Source organism: Cladophialophora immunda (genome assembly GCF_000835495.1).
Source record: "Cladophialophora immunda strain CBS 83496 unplaced genomic scaffold supercont1.2, whole genome shotgun sequence".
NCBI classification, from domain to species: domain Eukaryota; kingdom Fungi; phylum Ascomycota; class Eurotiomycetes; order Chaetothyriales; family Herpotrichiellaceae; genus Cladophialophora; species Cladophialophora immunda.
Genome location: NW_015622542.1, coordinates 5,170,359 through 5,189,533, shown reverse-complemented (window position 1 = coordinate 5,189,533; position 19,175 = coordinate 5,170,359). Strand labels below are relative to the sequence as shown.

Here is a 19,175-nt window from a genome sequence, read left to right as displayed (position 1 = left end):
GATCAAGGGAAGCTTAAGGAGGCGGAAGAGATGTACGAGCGAGCGCTACGAGGCTACGAGAATGCTTTAGGCACGGGCCTCGTAAAACAATATCCTCCTACACTGAACACCTATGAGAATCTTGCTCGGCTGCTGGTTCTTCGAGGCCGACCAAAGGAGGCGACGGAGTTCTTTCAACGAGCACTAGTTGGTCTTCGGCATGTTCTAGGCTCATCCCATGAGCGGTGTAGACAACTTGAGAGTGCTATCAAATCCGTAGATCTCCAGTAAGGTATGGACTCCCTACCGGTCATTTTCACCGCGAAAGGACACTAATTCCTCACTCTAGAGACCCGGACTTCTAGCGCACTAACAAGGAACACTAAGAAAACGCCGTTGTTGAAGATCCAGAAATACTTCCGTCGATCTTAGAAGTAAAGAAGGCACGACCTGAAGGGTAACGTTACACTACTGTATCTACAGCGACATGGCATTTCGAGCGTCAAGTGTGGCCATGCCACCAATGGTGGTGGTAAGAAAATGGGCTGACGGATTGTTCTTTAGCCCGGAAAATAGCAGCTCCGACGCGATGTCGATATAGCTGTTAAATAGTGTAGCGCGAGACAAACGTGTTAGAGCACGTGATTGCTAGCCCAAAAAATATATTTGTCAAGACAACCCCCAGTATATTGAGAGACGTAATGGACTGTATGGCCGGCGGTAACAGCTAGAGATGATTGCTGACCAGACTTAAATTGATCTGGGAGAATGTGGATACCGGCCTGCTCCACTCCAGAACAGAGAATATTAAAGAATATGCGCAGGGAGGAAACCGGTTTTGCAAGTCTCTGTAGTACCTCTCAACATCACGAACTCGTATTAACTACTCCCTCAATGCCCCTGGGTTTAGAGGTCTAGACGCTCGTACTCGTAACTAACTCGAAGACGCTATTCTCCTTTGAGTCAAGCTCTCAGGCACCAATGGGCTAAGAGCGTGTCTGCCTTCCACTAAACCCGATCCAATACGTCAGAGTGAACCGAGTGCCGTAGATATACACCAGATACTCATTCGGCCTTAGCTATTTATACCTGAGCGATCCTTTGCTGTAAGGGGTGTGTTCAGATCTCCTCAACTTGAAGCTCTAATTGACATATTAGGTGCGCATCACACCAGCAATCCCGCTCCTGCCAGCGACCCTGTGGATTCTCCCATGGCGGAAAACATGAGTGTGCCAACAGGGGAGAAGAAGACGTTCAAGGGCTCCTGCCACTGTGGCTTCATCAAATACGAAGCAGCCCTCGCCCTGACCGACCCGCCCACCGCCGGCCGCTGCAACTGCACCATCTGCGTGAAACAGGGATTCACGGGCATCCGCCTCCCACGCGAGGACTTCACGCTGCTCTCGCCCGCGTCGCTCTCCGAGGCACGGGACTACCAGTTCCGATCCCCAGACATCCACAAGTACTTCTGCGGCACGTGTGGCATCCACGTCTGCGGCGAGGGCAAGTTCGAGTTCCCTCCGGGCTCCGGGACCATGCACGAATTCTTCTCCATCAACGCCGTCACCCTCGACCAACCCCAGGACGGTCTCGACTTGAGCCAGTTCAAGATGCGCTATGTCGACGGGCGGAACGATAACTGGGGCGCGGGTGTCAAGGACGTGCCCTGGCCTGGTGGTGCTGTGTGAAGAAGTAATCAATGGAGGTCCGTGTGAGGGAGACAAAATGACGGGGAGATCCTGGATTTGCCACGCTGCAATCAGGACGAGACGGGGTCAATGTGTGATTTTTGGCGGGTGGGATCTCTGTTTCCTTTCTGGAACACGTCTATGTATATACCTGGACCGCTTCCAGTCTCTATTCACCCACTTGCCGGTAGCTGGAGACGTGTGATACGCGTCTGAAGGAGATGAAGTGGATGGACTCTCCCATCTGTTGGACCTGTACATACCAGAGTTGCAAATCAAGATGTGCAGATCCAACCGCGTCACTTCCAGTCACGACATACTGATCTGCTGCTCATTTCTATACTTAATATTATGTAACGACTGTCAGCACTATATCAAGACTCGAGAATGCCCTTTTGAATTATCGATCTGGCCCCAACGGACCCAGGATAGGGGGAATTCGAGCGAAACCCCGACTTCAGCATTTGTCAGATATGAAGGATCTGGGCTCTCTTCTCCTTGCTGTGCCCAGACTTCTCCGCCTCCACATTTCTTCTCCACCCCCGACTTCTTACAACGACAGCAGGAATACGTGACCGCCCGGTACCTGGTACCCTTTCCCGAATTGGGGTCACTTCTGTATTGTTTACAGTCGCCATCAATAGTCCAAGAAGCCAAGCCCACCGAACAATTCTCTTAAATAATGTCGAAGCGGAGAGAGAAGCCAGAGGGTCGTGTTCTCGTTCAGTACTCTTCCTCGACAGAAAATACAGTCGCGCCTCCCTTACTCCTCGAGCACTTCAAACATCATGACTCCTTCCCTAAAGGCGGACGCAATTGAGATCAATGCCACCGACCATCCCTTGGACAGGCAAGATACAAACGCGTCCATAATGATCCCGAAGGATGTCTTCGAAAAGCTCTATCTGACCCCCCAGCTGCCTGCCAGAGGCCACTTGAGGTCAACCTTTGCCAATCCCACCCCATTGTGAGTATACTGTTGTTCGATGTGGGTAAAGAGGCGCTTGCTGACTTGATCTTGCAGAGGTCTAGTAGGGTTTGTCATGACAACCAGTCCTTTCGCTTGCATCTTGATGGGCTGGCGGGGTGCTTCTGATATCGGAGCATTGACGTACGCGACCGTTCACCGTTTCTCCTTTGAGCATTGTCTCGAGACGTTCTTTCGGAGGCTTTTCACTAATAAGCTGCTTATCAGAGGTGTACTCTACTTCTTCGGCGGAACGATCCAGCTCATTGCGTGTCTCCTGGAGTTCTTTCTGGCGAACACCTTCCCCTGCATCGTTTTCGGAACATTCGGTGAGTTCTGCATCGAGCCGCCAAGCAGCATCGCTATACAGCAGTATGGCCAGTAACACCTGGGAATATTCCTAACTTCAGCGAGCAGGAGCATTTTGGCTGGCTCTGGGTGTAACCGAGCAACTCGTCATTCCCCAAGCCGACGACCCGGCAGACTTTTACGCGAGCTACGGTATGTGTAAATCCTGTGGCCATCCTGACTCGTCCACGAAAGCACCACAAATGGTCTGGATACTGATGCGTTGAGCCTTCAGCCTATGTCCTCGCATTCTTCGGTGTCATCATACTGATATTCCTTGTCTGCTCTCTGCGCACGAACGTCGTCTTTGTCACTTTGTTCCTGCTCATCATCATTGTGACAGAGCTTCTCGCAGCGGCGTACTGGAGTTTGGCAGACGGTGCAGTTCCGCGCGGAGAGAATTTACTTAAGGTGAGCCACTCACATTTTCTATGAACATTCTCTAACCTACACTTTGGAAAAGGGAGCTGGTGTCGTTACATTCATTATATCCATGTTGGCATTCTACTTGCTCTTCACCATCCTTCTGGAGGCTGTCGACTTCCCCTTGACTCTTCCAGTGGGCGATCTCAGCATCAGGTTCAAGGGAAAGCGAGCGAGGAAATTGGCACAAGAGCGCCGGGAGACTCCTGTCGAGGATGCATGAGGATATTGCATCAGTTTTCCCAACTGTTCTCGTGGAAAAGTGTGTATATAGTGTCGACGACTGGATGCTGTGGAGCTGGTGGCTGAAAACTATAGACGATGTGGTGAACTGCCTGTAAAACCTCAAAAGTGGTTTAGGATATCCTCTTCTCTCACGCTGGACAATCGAGTCTCGCGATATCTCACAATGGCATTCCAGTCCAACCATCTCTCCGTACGCCAACCGATCCTTTCCGATTTCTGGCAGTTACAGCGTATGATTATTTACGAATGCTCCCTCGCACATGCTTAGCCCTAATCGCGACTAGAACTTCAAGGCCCGTCTCGACATGATCTACACGACTCATGACCCTGGGTGGCCAAGAATGGTTAGCTTGGTTGGTGCCACCTCCGCCCGAACCGACGCACTGCTTTGTGTCAGCAGAGAGCCCCAAATCGGAGTCGTGATTTACTGGTTCATTTCAGCTCCGGAGGAACAAGTCGTATTCGTCACAATCGAACGTCTCCAAGAGCGCCTTTTGGGGCGACCGTACAGTTCGTCGTGCTTGACCAGAATAGCCCCAAAGCACACAGAACCACACGACCACACTGTGCATCTAGCGAACGACTCCGTGACGAGGGAAACCTCTGCAGAACTCCCCGAAGGGCGATTCATGCGCACTGGGGATGAGGTAGGGATACGAGTCTCAGCACAAGGCTCTGGACACATACGGATGGCGTGCGGTAGGCAAGATACTCACCGAAAGCTGAAAGATTTGCACAAAGACGAAGCGAGCAGGTCCAGCCAAGCCTGTGAGCTTTTAGGACATGTATGTTTCGATTATTTGCTCTGGAATTTACAACTTCCCCGAGCCATGTTAACGGCAATCACTGGATTGTGCCTCCGTCATCTACGTCTCCAACGGCACAGTATCCGCAAACAATCCTTTGGCGGCCGCCTCGGCGTACCGGTGACCGTAGACTTCAGCGGCCTCGATCATGCCCCTGATCCGCCGGCTCTCCTCCTCGGTCAGAGTGACCTCGAGCGCCCCGATGTTCTCGTCAAAGTTTTTGATCTGCGTGGTGCCGGGGATCGGGATGATGTGGTTCCATTGCGCCATCAACCAGGCAAGGACCAGCTGGCCCGAGGTGCAGTGCTTGCCGGCCGCCACGCGCTGGAGGTCGTCGACTAGTTTGAGGTTCTTGGGGAAGTTGTCCCTGCTGAATCTCGGGGCGTTGACGCGAAAGTCCCCGGGCTCAAAATCGTCGGGGCTCTTCAGGGCGCCGGTCAAGAAGCCCCTGCCGAGCGGCGAGTAGGCGACGACCGCTGTGCCGAGCTCTTGACACGTTCTCAAGAGGCCAATCTGTGGATCCTCAATGTCCAGCGTGAAAGGGCTGTACTCGATCTGGACAGCATCGATATGAACTATCTGAGACCCGAGGGATTAGCTTCGAAACAGGATAGATCTCGAAGATTTGCCGTACCTTGCTCGCCCTGCGCAGGGTTTCAGAGCTGCACTCGCTGAGACCAAGGTATTTGACCTTGCCTTGATCCTTCAATTCCTTCATCACCGTGACTGTCGTCTCGATCGGTTGAGTCGAGTCGATCCGGTGGGCATAGTATAGGTCCACGTACGGCAGACCAAGCCTCTTTAGCGACTTGTCGATGGCTTCTCTGATGTACTCCGGTTCGTTGCGCGTGTGCCTGATGCCCGTCTTGGGGTCAATCCACAGAGCGAACTTGGTCGCGAGAAAGATGTCTTTGCGCTTCTCCGGGTTCTTCCTAAACCACAACCCCAGCAGATCCTCGTTGTCCTTGTAGATGTCGGCGCTGTCCCAGAAAAGCTCCCCCGAGGCGTAGACGTGGTCGAGCAGGGCCAACCGGTCTTCGTCCGGCTTGGGAGTGCTGTAGAATGCGGAAAGGCCCATGGCGCCGAAGCCGAGCGCTGTGACTTGAGGTCCATTCTTGCCAAGTTGCCGTGTCGGTAGTCGAGGAGCCATATTGAGGTTGGTTTAGGGGTTATAGGTGTAAAGGGGTAAGTAGAAGGCAAGAATAGACATAAATTTGGAAGTAAGAAAGAGAGCTAAGTATTCGCTGTTGAAGTCGCTCATAACCCTTTCTCCATCTCTGCCGTTATCAGACACGGACCTTTGCTATGATTTGGCCCACTTTGGCAATACGCATTCACATATTGTACCAGAGGGCTCCCTCTCAAAATCCCGGAAGAATCATATCCGTCGAAACCGTTCTGGGGTGGTCACCCCACTGCGTAATCTCAAGTCTCCGATTTGGAGGCCGTAAGAAAACCGTAGGGATGAAGTCGTTGTTTCGGGCGTGTTGCACACACCCAGGTCCAAGCCAAAAGAATAGTTTTCAGTTACCTGAACCGCTGTTTTCGCCGTAGGCCAGCGAACTTGCTGAGACTCGAAGAGCCAAAGCACCTTGCTGACCTCGGCTGGAATACTTCTTGCTGCATTACACTAACGAAGCGTAACATGACTGAAGCACAATTTTGCGGCCCACTCTCGGCGCTTCAATCTTGTCAGATACATGAACATTTCCTCCTTCAAGCAAATAACGTGCAGTGTTTTGCGCTTGAGTATCAGATCTGACAACCCCGGGGAGCACGCTGGCTTGGTTCGCCATTCTTCAGCGTCACCATCATCAGAATGTCGCTAACATTTACGCTTTCCGACGTTGATGCACGCTCGTCGAACAAGGAGCTGTATTTGATCGTCCACGGCAAGGTACACGACGTGACGGATTTCATCGACCACCATCCGTAAGAAACAAAGATCCATCCGTCCCATGCTGTATGATATTAATTGCCGGTAGTGGTGGCCGCGAAAAGCTGTTGGAGACAGGGGGAAGCGACGTGACGGAGCTCTTTGAGAATGCCGCCCACAGCGACGATGCTCGGAAACTCCTGAGCGACATGTGTATTGGCGACCTCCTCCAAGAGGTATGCACCGTCTGCCCGCCATGCCACGCATTCGATATTGAGGTGCTGACAATGCGCAGGCAAAGTTAAATTCAGCCACGAAATCAACGGACACACTTCCCCCCAGCTCGAATAGCATTTCTCCATCCTGGATTTTTATGATATGCTTTGCGATTGTTCTTGCATCGGTGGCTGTGTATCAACAATCTGGGTCTCTGATCTAGCCGATTGTCAAACGCACAGGTGTATAAAGGACGAAGTGGACGGTATATCGATGCGATAAGAGGTGTTCTATGTGCAAGTGCAAAGCAAAAAGTTGATGTTCCAGCCGTGGCCACCGTTTGTCAAAGAGAGAAGCCAAAAGGCTAGCGTTTGGCTGGGCCGGCGTTGATGATATTCTCTCAACGTGTGCTCTAGACCATGCCATAGGCCTGCAAATACGCCGGCGACCGCATTCTAAAGTCAGCGTCAGCCTGAGATTGTCAACAAGCGGGAAAGGCATCGAAAGACGGCCAAGAACTATGGACTAGGCAAATTCATGGGAAACTTCGACTTGTTGTGGCGTGGCCGGTCTAACTTGATGCAGATCAAATCTAAAGTATTAATTATGCTCTCTCGCTCTGGTGTTGCATCTGTGCTCGTGCAATTTGATCCAGGTCTAGGATGATCTTCGTCATTTCGTCCTTCGTCAAATCCGGGTGCATGCTACAGATCCTTATCACGAGTTTCCCCAATAACCGCGTAGTCAATGCTGCCGCCACATTGTCCTCGATCGCGATCCTAGATATGTCCTTGTTGAGGGTCTCCAAGGCGGCTTCATCGAGCCCAGGAGGTTCGTATCGGAAACAGACAATGCCCATCTGCGCAGGGGACAGAACTTGCCAGCATTCAAGCTTTTCCAAAGCAACTTGCGCTGTTTCCGCTAATTCGAATGCATGTTCGATGGCATTTTCAACCGCATCGAGCCCCAACGCTTGCAAGGAGAACCACATCTTCATAGCTCTTGCCGGGCGCGTCAGCTCTGGCGTGTAATTCCAGAAATTCGGATATTCTTCGGGGCCATCCGAGGCGTCCTGGGTATACTCAGCCCCTGTCCGGAACGAATCTATCAAAAGCTTTCGATCGCGAACCAACACCATTCCGCAGCCGTAAGTCTGGAAGAGCCATTTGTGTGCATCCCAGGATATGCTATCACAGAGCTCCACACCTTTAATCAAGGACTTTCGACACTTGGACAGCGCGGCCGAGGCACCATAGGCTCCATCAACATGAAACCATAGATCTTCCTTTTGTGCAATCGCGGCCAACTCCTCTAAAGGATCAACGCTGCCTGTGTTGGTTGTACCGCAGCTACCCACAACTAAAAAGGGTTTCTTCCCTGCGCGACGATCCTCCTCGATCCGGAGTTGCAACGCGGCGGTGTTGAGGCGATAGCGTTGGTCGCACTCAATTTTGGCGATCTGCTTGTCGTGGAAGCCTAGAATCCGGAGACCTTTCGCGATGGAGGAATGAGTTTGCTCGGAAGTGTATACGATGGCCCTCGCCCTCTCTTCGAAATCGAGCTTCTGATCCCGCGCCACCATGAGCGCCGACAGATTTGCCATCGATCCGCCCGAAACAAAACAGCCACCGGCAGTCGGGGGAAAGCCGAGCAAGTCTTGAGCCAACCAAGATATCAGAGATTGCTCAATTGCGCTTGGCCCAGAGCTCTGAAACCAACTGCCAGCATGCGTGTTGAACGCTGAATTGAGAACCTCCCCCAGCCAAGACCAGTCGGACGCGGGGGATGGTATGAACCCAAAGAATCTCGGATGATCCATCCTGATGCGGTGGTCGAACACGTCTCGTGCATCTTCCAGGATCGTGTCGATCGGAGTAGGTTGGCGTCGGGGTTTTGCAAGATTCGAAAATCGCTGCGCAACTTCAGGTTGGGTGATTTTCACAATCGGCTGGTCAGAAATTCCTTGACGGTTGGCCACAGACAGCTCCACGACCTTGAGCGCTGATTCCAGCAGCTGATCCGAAGACCGGTCCATATTGTGTGTTTTATTAGAATCAATTTGTTGTTGCTTGAGCCATCGTTGAGTCATCCGATCGCAACTACCTCCGGCAAATAGCCTTGCGGTCGACGAGGCGGACAAAGCCGATAGACCGAATTGGGGCTATTTCAAGGTTGGGGTTAGAGGGTTGTGCACCTTCCCAATTGGGCTATTCCTGTCAGTCACCAATGGTATTGGTAACGAGGAAGACCTCTGGCCTTGGGCCGTGAGGCTCTGGCTAATGCGATTGCGTCATGAATGCTCAGAGGCATCTGTTGGGTGTCGTACACGTTCATCTTCACCCGCGAAAGGCCGTTCGAGAGTCCCAAATGCGGACCCCCATTCCTAAAACGCAAGTGGGTCAACATTGCTACACATAAGGCATGACCCCGAACCAGGGAGAACAGCCCTGGAGAGTTACCTTCCACTCAAATGATTTCTCTGTCTTTCAGCCGTCTAGAATGAGCAATCCCAACCAGGAACATTCAAGTGGTGAGATGCTCAGCCAGGAGGTATTCGGCTGTGGAACAGGGGGTGGCCAGACGGATCTCCCGACCATATCACGAAGAATTTCCACAATCGATGAATCTCTGCCGAAGCACTCTTGGAAAGATGTCGATGAGGACGAGTTTGCGGCTTCGTTACGTCTGATTGACTCTTTTGGGATGATTGTGGACGAGGACGAATTCCAAGAGCTGTGGAATGCCAATTCTTCTCGCGATGAAGAAGCCAAGCTGGATCCCACGCAAGCGAGAAATTCAAATGGCTCTACAGCAAACGAGAGGGAGTTTCTCAATCTGATGGATTGTGACGCAGGAGGCAGATTATGCCCCATGGAGAAGAGACAAAGCCATCCTGCAAGCCCTCCGATACCTGGTTTCCCAGGCACAGATTTTGTAAATCCCTGGCACATCACGAAATCGACTTGCACCATGGCGGACAAGCAGACGATGCCTAATTCCAACAGCACTCCCACAACAATGAACGAGCGCCCTCAGCAAGGAGCCCGAAGATGGCCTACACTGACGCCCACAAGTATCGTCAACGTTGGACTTGATCAAAGAGGCGAAGCAGAGAGACCTCCGCATGCCCTCCAGACAAGGCCAAAACGCTCGCGACTATGGGTATCTGATGCCATCTTTCGGGTTCAGAAGAAATCATTCACTGACGCGATTGTGATTCCCCACGACGGTGATGAGGATGAAAGCACCAATTGACAACATGTCTCGGTCGTCCATAAGACTCGCGGTGTCAAGGAATGAAGAAGATTTAGAGACTGAAGAACATCTTCTCACACATACTTGGAATTGTACTCTTTGCCTAGCAGTCAACAATAAGCTTTATATGCTGTACCTAGAGATGTTTCTGTAAACCTGTAAATCTGTGGTTTCCGACCACTTTCCAGCCACCTGTTCTGGATCTAGCTCATATGTTTTGAGACCAATTCTGTCCGGCTGCTCTCTGCTATCGAGTCCGTCCTTTTCATCCACTGCCGCCTTCAAATGTTGAATTCACCAAGCTTGGCAGTCGTGGTGGTGGTGCGGTGAGGGCTCGAGCGCTTTCAGTAACACCGCTGGAATAACAGATAGATTCTACATGCACTTTTTGCAAGACTGCCAGAGCATCCCCGACTCGTCAAAGGTGATGATCATCTTGCGTATGTTGACAGAGTACCAGCACGTTGTTTACACTATTGTTTCCCTCGGCCGGGCTTCAAAGATGGCAACCAACGAAAATCCACTCTGAAGCCTGGCCCAAGAAGAAGCCCCGTTCAATAAGATAATTTGTGACGTTGGAGGCGGTCCTTGGCCAATTGAATGTACGGGACGCCGTTTCATTGTCTCCAAGTCGGGGCATCAGATCGCGAGTTAGTGTCAGCCTCGTGGCCCCGCCAGCATCCCACTTGTCCAAAGGACACAGAATGCGACCTACTCAGGGGTCGTTTTACCGTGTGGTTGACGGCAATACAGGTCTGCAGGCAGATTCCAACACAGGTAAGAGTATATTTGTCACGGCGGTTGCTGATCGGTCATTTCAGATCTGAGCTAAGCAATGAAACCCGTTCCAGGAGGCCTCATTGTCCCCATCCCTCTACCGAGTACGCAGCTTATGCTACCCACATCCTCCTATAAACACGTGCTATTCTTCCTTTGATAGGCATATTCAAGGCTGCCAGCTACGTCATCTCCTCGATGCCCGAGTGGCTGTATTCAAATCGATGCCCGTGGCCCCTCTGAATTGATCATCCGGCGCAACATGTCCACAATCTCATCCTGAACCTCGAATTCGCCGCTCTCTACCGCCCTTGCTCGCACTGCAGCTGAGCGTTCGTAAGGCATTCTCAGCGGCCCCTTGCCGGGCAGAGGAGGACTCTGTCGAAGCTTGGCGGAATAGGCGTCGATCTCGGCCTTGAACTCGTCAATGGGCCTGAACATGGCCGGATTGATGGCAATGATCAAGAACCCAAACTCCTCCAGGTTCCCCGGCAGAGCAGGCGAGCCGGCCAAAGCGCCTAGCAGCTGCACTGTGATGGCCAGACCCGAGCCGCGGTGGCCACCCCACACGGCAATGGCGCCTTGCAGTGCCTCTATAGGGTCCCTCGTCACCCGGCCAGCGGAGTCGTAGGCTGAATCCGGGGGCAGCGGCTCTCCAAGGCGCTGCGCAAGAAGGATGTCGGCGTGCAGGATCTTGGACGTGCCCACGTCGTAGATGACCGGGGTGCCAGTGCCGGAGGGAAACCCGACACAGAAGGGGTTTGTGCCAAACATGGGCTTGTAGCCATCAGACGGTGCTACCCAGGGGCTTGCGTTGGAGGCAATGACGGTGACCAAGTCCTCTCTGGCGGCCTGCTCGGCGTAATAGGCGAGCATGCCCGTGTACCACGTATCACTCGCGCCCACGACCGCCACTCCAGTCTGTTTGGCTTTCTGGATCGCGATTTCCGTGGCTTTCTGTGCCACCAGGTAGCCTAGACTGTCGTGCCCGTTCAGCTGCGCCGTCGAAGGACTCTCGAGGGTCTTCGTGATCTCGTCCTTCAGCCCCTTCTCTCTCAGGCGATCGCGGATACTCAACACGCGAGCAAGACCCGCGGCGCCAAAGCCTCGGAGCTCGCTGTCTATGAGGTGTCGTGCGGTGATCGTGGCATCATGGGGCTTGTATCCCATCTTTTGCAGCGCCGCTTCGGCCAGTGCGACGGCTTCTGACACCCTGATCTTCATCCTAGGGGTGTTTTGCTCTTTCGCTCCCCTCAATTGTGGTCGGAAATGGAGGAATGGTTGTGCATTGATCATTCAGGAATGGTAACACAGGCGGAAGTACATGAGGAAGAGTATATAAATAAGGTACAGATGTTTTGGGCTTGACTCGTGTGTGCACTGGCGACCGTCCGTCCACGTTTGCGCGCTTTGACATTCCCTCATGTGGTTCTCAGTCCGACGATGTGGAGTGACTCCAATTGAGCGATATCGCCCGAGCACGACCTGGACGGCAGGATATCGTGCTAGCAAAACAGTCGATGAACAGCTCTGACTGTTTGTGCCCCGCTCAGATTATTATTATAGCCAACCAAGCTACTGACTGTCCAGCAGATCTGCATATTCCTCCAAAGAGTCTCCTACAAGATCGACAAAATCCCAGACGCTACCGGCACGAAATATTTTCGCCCATACTCGCACCACGAGGGAATTGAGGCGTACACTGGTCGCACCGAGATGTTCGAGGGCAGGCTCCTGCTCAGTCTCCGCCAAAATCTCATTGACAAACTGAAGGAGCTGAACCTCAGCATCCGTCAATGGCGGCTGGGGATTCACGACCGTTACAGCTTCCAGCCACTTCGACAACAGCATTGCCGATTCCAAAGCACAAAGCGCATGCTGGTTGGACCAGAAAAAGGACATTGTGTGGGCAACAAATTCAATACCAAGCTTCGCGGGTATACTGAGCGCATGGGCGCAGTGAAGGACCGCGGTTGTAACACGGTCACTTCGTTGGATGGGTGATATATTACTGAGGAGTCGCGCAATCTCTGTCGGGTTCCATGCGCTCAAAAGCGGTGTCAGTTTAGGGCTGACGCTAATTTGAATATAGGCCAGCCGCAACAAGGCTGTCGATGTAAATGCCAGGGGCCCATTGGGACTGATAGGATCCATGGACGATTCCTTGTTTTGTTCCCAACCAATGCACCATCGACGAAGGGCCTGCTCTATCAAAGCACAATCCGCACTCTGCAGCACTGGGCCCCCTGGGCGTATTTGTGCGGTCTGATAAAGGAGCCAGATGTGCTGAAGGATTGCATGAATGAGCACATAGCCCCCAAAGGACGTGAAACAGAACGACGAGGTTGTCCCGCCTTGGAAAAGCTGGCTGACCATCTCCTTCAAAGTAGCGTTGACAGTTCCGGCGTTGTCTTGAGCCTGGATCCAGGTAGCCTGGTCTGTTGCTCGCCAGCGTCGCTCCGAGCAAGGAAGTGGGAGGTCGACGGACGACCAGGTCAGTGCTGGAGTCGCATCGTAGGCAATTGTTTGAATGTTTGACAGGCAAAAGGCATGCAATTGAATTCGTTTTAATGTTTCTTGCTGGATCCAAGTTTCCCATTCAGTGCCGAGTTGTTCCGTGGGCGGCCTTGTGCTGATCTCGTGCACCATCACACCCAGCAAACTCCGGAGAATGGCGGCGTCTCTAGCACGAGCGGGTACCTTTGTGCTGAACCAGATGGACGCCCCGAAAAGCGTCAACAGAGCTTGCACTGCTTGAAGTCGAGCTCGGTTAGTAAGGCATCTATCATTCGGGCCGGGCTGAGTCTCGTTTCGGGGGGTCAGATGGCTTTCGCCGTGCATGCCCGCGTTGCTACTGCCCGCTGATTTCAATCGTTCGAACACCACTGCCTTTGCTGCTTGGAAAAGCTCCTCGCTTTTGCGTTCCTCGCGGCAGTAGCGCGCCCCAATGGATGTCAACGCCAGAAAAAGCTCCAAAGAAACCTCCTCTAGATCGAGGGTTGGGAGGTGGATGACCGGGTTGTGGTCGTAGAAGCCCATAGTATAGCCTGCCAGGAATCGACCAAGTGCGTGCTTCGTGGGGAGGACGAGCTGCGGAGAGATCACAGCCGCGAAGGCGTCCATTTCCGACGCAATCCGTTCCCGGCACTTGTTTGTGACTTGCAACTTAGGATGTGATGTAAAGTTCGATTTGAGGTTTGGCGAGGGTACGTCCTCCGCAGGACACGACGTGGACTGTTCCGCGTGGCTACTCTTGGTTCTTGATCCCGCCGATGCAGTCGTCTGTTCGAGCCAAGGCAATCGAGACCCAAACCTGGAAAGTCCTTGCTCTGTCTCCGGTGGACACTCCCGTTGGACTACCGGTGCTCTCACATCGGGCATAGCGAGATCCATCTGTGGCAACGGGTAGATGAAGTCGTAGGGCATGGTCATGAAATGGTCGAAACTCGGAGAAAGGATTTGCTGTGTGGCTTCGAGACTGTCCATCTGGGTGGGCAGATCAACATCCGGAGCCGGCACTGTATCCTTCACTGCGAAGTCGAAGGCCGAAAAGTCGCGCAGGCCATCGCTCGAAGGCATCGAAGTGTCGATGTCAGGAAATGGTTGCACATAAGAAGCTCCATCAGATATGGTCGGAGCGAGAGCTGCATTGTTTGACAATAGAACGGTTGATGGTAGCTGATCTCTACCTGTGGTCGTGTTTTGTGCTATTGCTGCCGTAGCAGTGCCTTGAGCCGCTTGTCGTGGCTGCTGTCGGTCTCCGCCAGGCGAAGCATGTGTCAATCGATTGTGGCGAGTAAGGAGATCACTTTGGTAGATCCGTCAGCAGTTGTCGACGGCCACAGACTAGATCATACTGTCGTGTAAACGCACTATCACATTTCGTGCATGCGTATGGCTTTTCTTTTGTGTCTGCACATTGCACTTAGTATATGCGTTCAGCTGCGAGGGTCAGACATCTTACGAGATCGATCGTGTCGTTTGAGATGCTCGAGCCGACCAAATTGCCGGGGGCATCGTGAGCACTGGTACTTCTTCATTCGGGCGTTGCGCTGGTAAAGGTTGAGTGGGTTGGGAGAGGACATAGAGTATCGACGGGGCGCGTCTCCAGCGACATAATAATCTTATAGTCTTATGCAAGAGACCGGCGACTGCCCCGCAATGCCCCAGAGTCTCGCCCAGAACACCTCGGCGAGGCGAGAACATGAGCGGCTGATAGGGCCGACATCGTTGGCTCGATCAAGATTTCGGGTTGGTCCATACTCGTGCGAGTCTTAGTGTGGCTGATCCCGCCATAAGCCGGAGCATCGGTTGCTACACGTCGCCTGATGGCTGTGTCGAGCCTTGGTTCACCATCCTTGGTTCCTGGTCGAACGAGCATTTCACACTTGCAAGGAGATTAGGCATAGTTTTCGTAGATCACTAATGTACGTCTGCACCAGTCTCTGTCGATCGTGTGTTGCTAAAGTTGATATACGCACTTAGGTAAGACAAGATACACCGACAAGCATTCAATATATGCTTTCTCTTGCTTCGTGCATCCGTCCACATCCTTCATCGTCACTCATACATCAAACGACTCGGTGGCAACCAAAGACTCGTGAATCCACTTCTCCAATTGTGGCCGGCTACGAGGCACAAACCGAACCTTGAACGCTCTCGGGATCGACACCAAGCCAGTCTTGTCCATGCTGCACTCGATAGGATCTAAAATCGGTCGCGCAGAAAGATCACTTGTCTCGTAGATGCGGAAGCCCAGGAATAACCGTGTAAAGATGATGTAAAGCTGCCGGTTGGCCAGATGAGCTCCTTCGCATTGTCTGGCCCCAGCTCCATATGCCATCTGCTGTATGCCACCGCCGACCGTCTCTTGGCCCATGAATCGCTCTGGGATGAAGGATTCAGGGTCCTTAAAGTGAGTAGGGTCATGGTTGGCAGCATACGTGTTCTAGAACCATTAGCCAGGGCCGCTGATGCCATCCGTTGAAGAAGTTAGTCCTTACCAAGAACATAGGAGTGCCCGCGGGAATCACGGCCCCTTTGTATTCGATAGGCTTGACAGTCTCGCGAGTAAAGGCCAGATTCAATGTACTCCAATATCGAAGCATTTCCTTGATGAAAGACACCAAGTATTCGCACGTTTCGGCCTCTTTACACGCGTGCCAACCGTCTCCGTCAGGGTATGTCTTGGTCAGTTCTTCGTAAGCTCGAGCTTGTATTTCTTGACCGTGCGGAGAACCAAGATATGCGATCATTAGATTGATGTTGGATGGTAACGTATCAAGACCGGCGGCAACCATGGTCAGACAACAAGTCTTCAACTGTCCTAAAAGTCTCCTGTAAGCACCCACCGAGAAGATCGGACATGGGATCAATTTACTCACCATCAGTAAGCTTGGCCTCTGGGTCTCTCAATACATTGCCCGTAATGCATGGATTGTCTGTGCCATTCTCCATTCGTCGTTTCAGCTCATCCAGAAACGACAAGATATATTCGTCTCGCCTCGCAGCCAGAGTTTTTGCATGAGCTCGATATCGCGGCCACAAGCGCAAGATCGGTATGTAATCCTGCCAGCAGTGCGCCGAGCCACGGAGAAGTCCCAGCTCGCGCTCGACGTCAACGACTTCATTGAGCATTTTGTCCTGAACCGAGCCTTTGATGCGGAATCCGTAGTTCAAACGCAGACTAATATTGAGTGAGAATCTCTGAAAGTACCCATTAGGGTTAATATCGCCGTGCTCGGAATTGTCCAATATTTCCTTGAGGCTCGTCGTACATTCAAGGTCGATTAGAGGCAGATATGTCTGTACAGCCCTCCGATTGATGGCCGTTGACGCCATCTTTCGTACCACTTTGACCGAGTCATTCCAGGGTGAAGTGCCCAAAGTGAATACGTCGTTTTTCGAGACCGCCTTGTGAAAGGTCCAGAACGTTGGACGGGATATCATAGCGGCGTGATGGCCAATCCACAGATCTTTCACCGCTTGGAATGAATTGGCAAAAATAACTCGCTGATAGGTCAGTCGACAGCAATCAATTGCAAACTAGGTATGTCCTCAGTTCGATACTTACCCGATTCCCAAGTCGCACCTGGAACACGGGACCATACTTGGGTACCAGTTGAGCACATGCCCGTGCATGGCTATCACCCAGCTTCAGAAGAGAACCAAAAATGGGTACTCCAGGAATCTCTGGCAACCCCTTGATCTTGGGAATGTCCGTCTGATTGAAGTACTTGAGGGCCAGGACGGCCACCACGACCACTGCGAGCAAGAGGGAGGGATGGTACTCCATGGCTATAGTGAAGTTTTGCAGCTGCAAGAAGAATTGATACTGCGAGATAGACTCGGGAACTAAAATTAGATTTCCATCTTCTCTCGGGCAAAGTATATATCGATAAAATAGTCCTATGTCTATCGCTGACACGAGAGCGCGCCTTGAATACGCTGTATGTGACCGCTATACGCTGCATGCTCCGCAGCGGTTGCATCCGTCTACAGAATTACTGGCCCCAACTTGGAGACTCGTGAGACTCCAGTTCGGGGCTCTTCACCCACATGCCCGCTCGCCAATCAGAAGAATACATGGTAACGATCGACTTGCGGACTCGTCCGGAGCCCGGTGGTGGAGACAACGATGGTCAGCCATCGATCGAAGCAGTATAGAACAGTCTGGAGTACTACTCTGTTTCTCTGGCAGAACGACATACAGACCCTGATCGTCGGGCAGTCACTATAATCTAGATACGACTGCTTCTGATATCGACTCTTGCGGTGTCAAATGATTCCAGCAGCGCCAGAGTTTGAAGTCAGTCAACCTCTTGGATTGTGCAATGGCAGCAGGGCACGCCTGAGAACACGGGGGCTTGGGTTGTGATAAAATCCATTGTAGAAAACGAGGACCAAGGGAGTGCCTGTTTTCCAACTCGATTTGAATGCTGTCATCCAGCTACAGTCATCTCTTGCCTGCCCTGGCTATCCCGCGCCACTCCAACCATGCTTTCCCGCAAATACTTACTCCCAGGAATACGGCTGTATATCTGAGCCACTGCTAGATCTTACCAGCGCACTGACTGCTTCCAACATGGTAGACAGCCTATTTATTGCATGAACTACTCTTCAGAGCGCCATGTCGACGACCAGTTTCCCACCTACTCCCTTGTGGTAGTCCGCCACTAAATCGTTGACTTTCTCAAAAGGGTACGTCTTGCAGCTTGGCTTGATGTGATGCTTTGCCGCAAAGTTCACCATATCCTGCACTTGCCATGCTCGGGCGACTAGAACACCGATAAGTTTGATGTCTCGAAAGATGAGGTTTTGGGCATCGACGCGAAACCCGTTCTTTGGAAAGCTAACAACGCCGACAGTGGAGTGGTTTTTGAGGAGTTTCATGGCAAAGTCCAGCGAAGCCTGGCTGTCAGGCAGTATCACGGCACCATCCAGGCCACTCTCGCCTTCAAGCCCCTTTTCCACTGGGCCACAGATGCTTTGACGAACCGTTTCAGCAGTGTCGTACCGCGCATCGACAACGGTAATCTTCCCATAGCCTCTCTTTTCATCCTCATGTTCGATATTCGATGCGATCTCTTCTGCCAGTCGTACACCTTCAGTGGCTGCGTCAACGGCAACCACATCGCAACCGAGCTTCGAAGCGAATTGAATGCCCAAGTGACCTAACCCACCACCAGCTCCCATAATAGCAACTTTAAAGCCCTTCCCACCTCCTTCCTCCATAGATATGCCCACTCTTGCTAATGCGTTCCACATGGTCAGTCCAGCGCACATCAAAGGCGCCGCGTCGACAGCGCTTAGCCCGCTCGGAATGCGCACCACCTGCCGCGAATCTGCCAGTGCATACTCTTGGAAGCCACCGTCGTGTGAAAGGCCGAAGTGGGTTGCCTTAGGGCAATAAACACTGTATCCCACGGGATCGCCACCTGTGTTCCGACACTCGAAACACTTTCCGCACGGATGGTAGGCCCGCGCAGGCACTCCAACGCAGTCGCCTACTCTTAGTTCCCTAGAAGGGTCCACGTCGGGCCCAAGTGCGATAATCTTCCCGCTGACTTCGTGGGATCCAACGCGAGGGAGATTTGGCCAGCGTGATCCGGAAGCCAGCACTGCGTCGGTGTGGCAGTACGACGCGGCCAGTACTTGGACCAGAACATCTGGGCCACTGGGGCTCGAGGGTTTGGGAATATCGCGGAGCTGGTATGGCTCGTTAAATGCTTCAAGCAACCAAGCTCGCATCATTGTCCTCAGTATCCTTGAAATCTTTTCGCTTGCGGTATATTAATTAGACATTCGTTCCAGACTTTGCTCAGCTAGCCAACAAGGGATGGCGTGATAGAGGTCTGGCTGGCTGGGAATGCTGTTAACGTAAGAGAAAACTCAAAGGACGGGAAGAGGTCTTCATTGACTTCCTGTACTCAAAATCCGCACCTCATTCCCTTAATAACGGTGCCAGAGCCGCAGAGTGGAATTTTGAATTCTCTCCATTTCGGGGCTGGTCACGCCTGTCCAAATAACTGCTTGGTAGGATTTCCCTCCTGGAAATAACCCCGGTCCTAAACAAACCATTTGAAAGTAGCAGC

At 52.4% G+C, this 19,175-nt stretch overlaps 4 protein-coding genes across 4 annotated transcripts in view; 1 reads left to right on the top strand and 3 right to left on the bottom strand.

Annotated features, from left to right (window-relative positions):
• The window catches only part of PV07_04047 (uncharacterized protein), a gene marked incomplete at its 3' end in the record, with an annotated part of 5,170 nt that extends 3,503 nt beyond the window's left edge, over window positions 1–1,667 (top strand). Inside the window, exons 4-5 of the mRNA XM_016390824.1 lie at window positions 146–186; window positions 1,138–1,667. Of these exons, the coding sequence (XP_016252726.1) occupies window positions 146–186; window positions 1,138–1,667 (571 nt within the window). The remainder of the gene's footprint in view (window positions 1–145; window positions 187–1,137) is intronic.
• Window positions 1,668–10,587: 8,920 nt separating this feature from the next.
• On the bottom strand, window positions 10,588–11,881 carry PV07_04046 (uncharacterized protein). The gene has a single exon (XM_016390823.1). It carries the CDS (start codon window positions 11,875–11,877, stop codon window positions 10,798–10,800), a length of 1,080 nt encoding a protein of 359 aa, XP_016252725.1. The 5' UTR covers window positions 11,878–11,881; the 3' UTR covers window positions 10,588–10,797.
• Window positions 11,882–12,156: 275 nt separating this feature from the next.
• Window positions 12,157–14,160, bottom strand: PV07_04045 (uncharacterized protein; the record flags this gene model as incomplete). Its single annotated transcript, XM_016390822.1, has 1 exon — window positions 12,157–14,160. One exon carries the CDS (start codon window positions 14,158–14,160, stop codon window positions 12,157–12,159), a length of 2,004 nt encoding a protein of 667 aa, XP_016252724.1.
• A 985-nt stretch (window positions 14,161–15,145) lies between these two features.
• Window positions 15,146–16,876, bottom strand: PV07_04044 (uncharacterized protein; the record flags this gene model as incomplete). The annotated part of the gene is made up of 4 exons (XM_016390821.1): window positions 15,146–15,529; window positions 15,585–15,907; window positions 15,966–16,593; window positions 16,655–16,876. The coding sequence occupies 4 exons, from the start codon at window positions 16,874–16,876 to the stop codon at window positions 15,146–15,148; spliced, it is 1,557 nt and encodes a 518-aa protein (XP_016252723.1).
• Window positions 16,877–19,175: the final 2,299 nt, after the last annotated feature.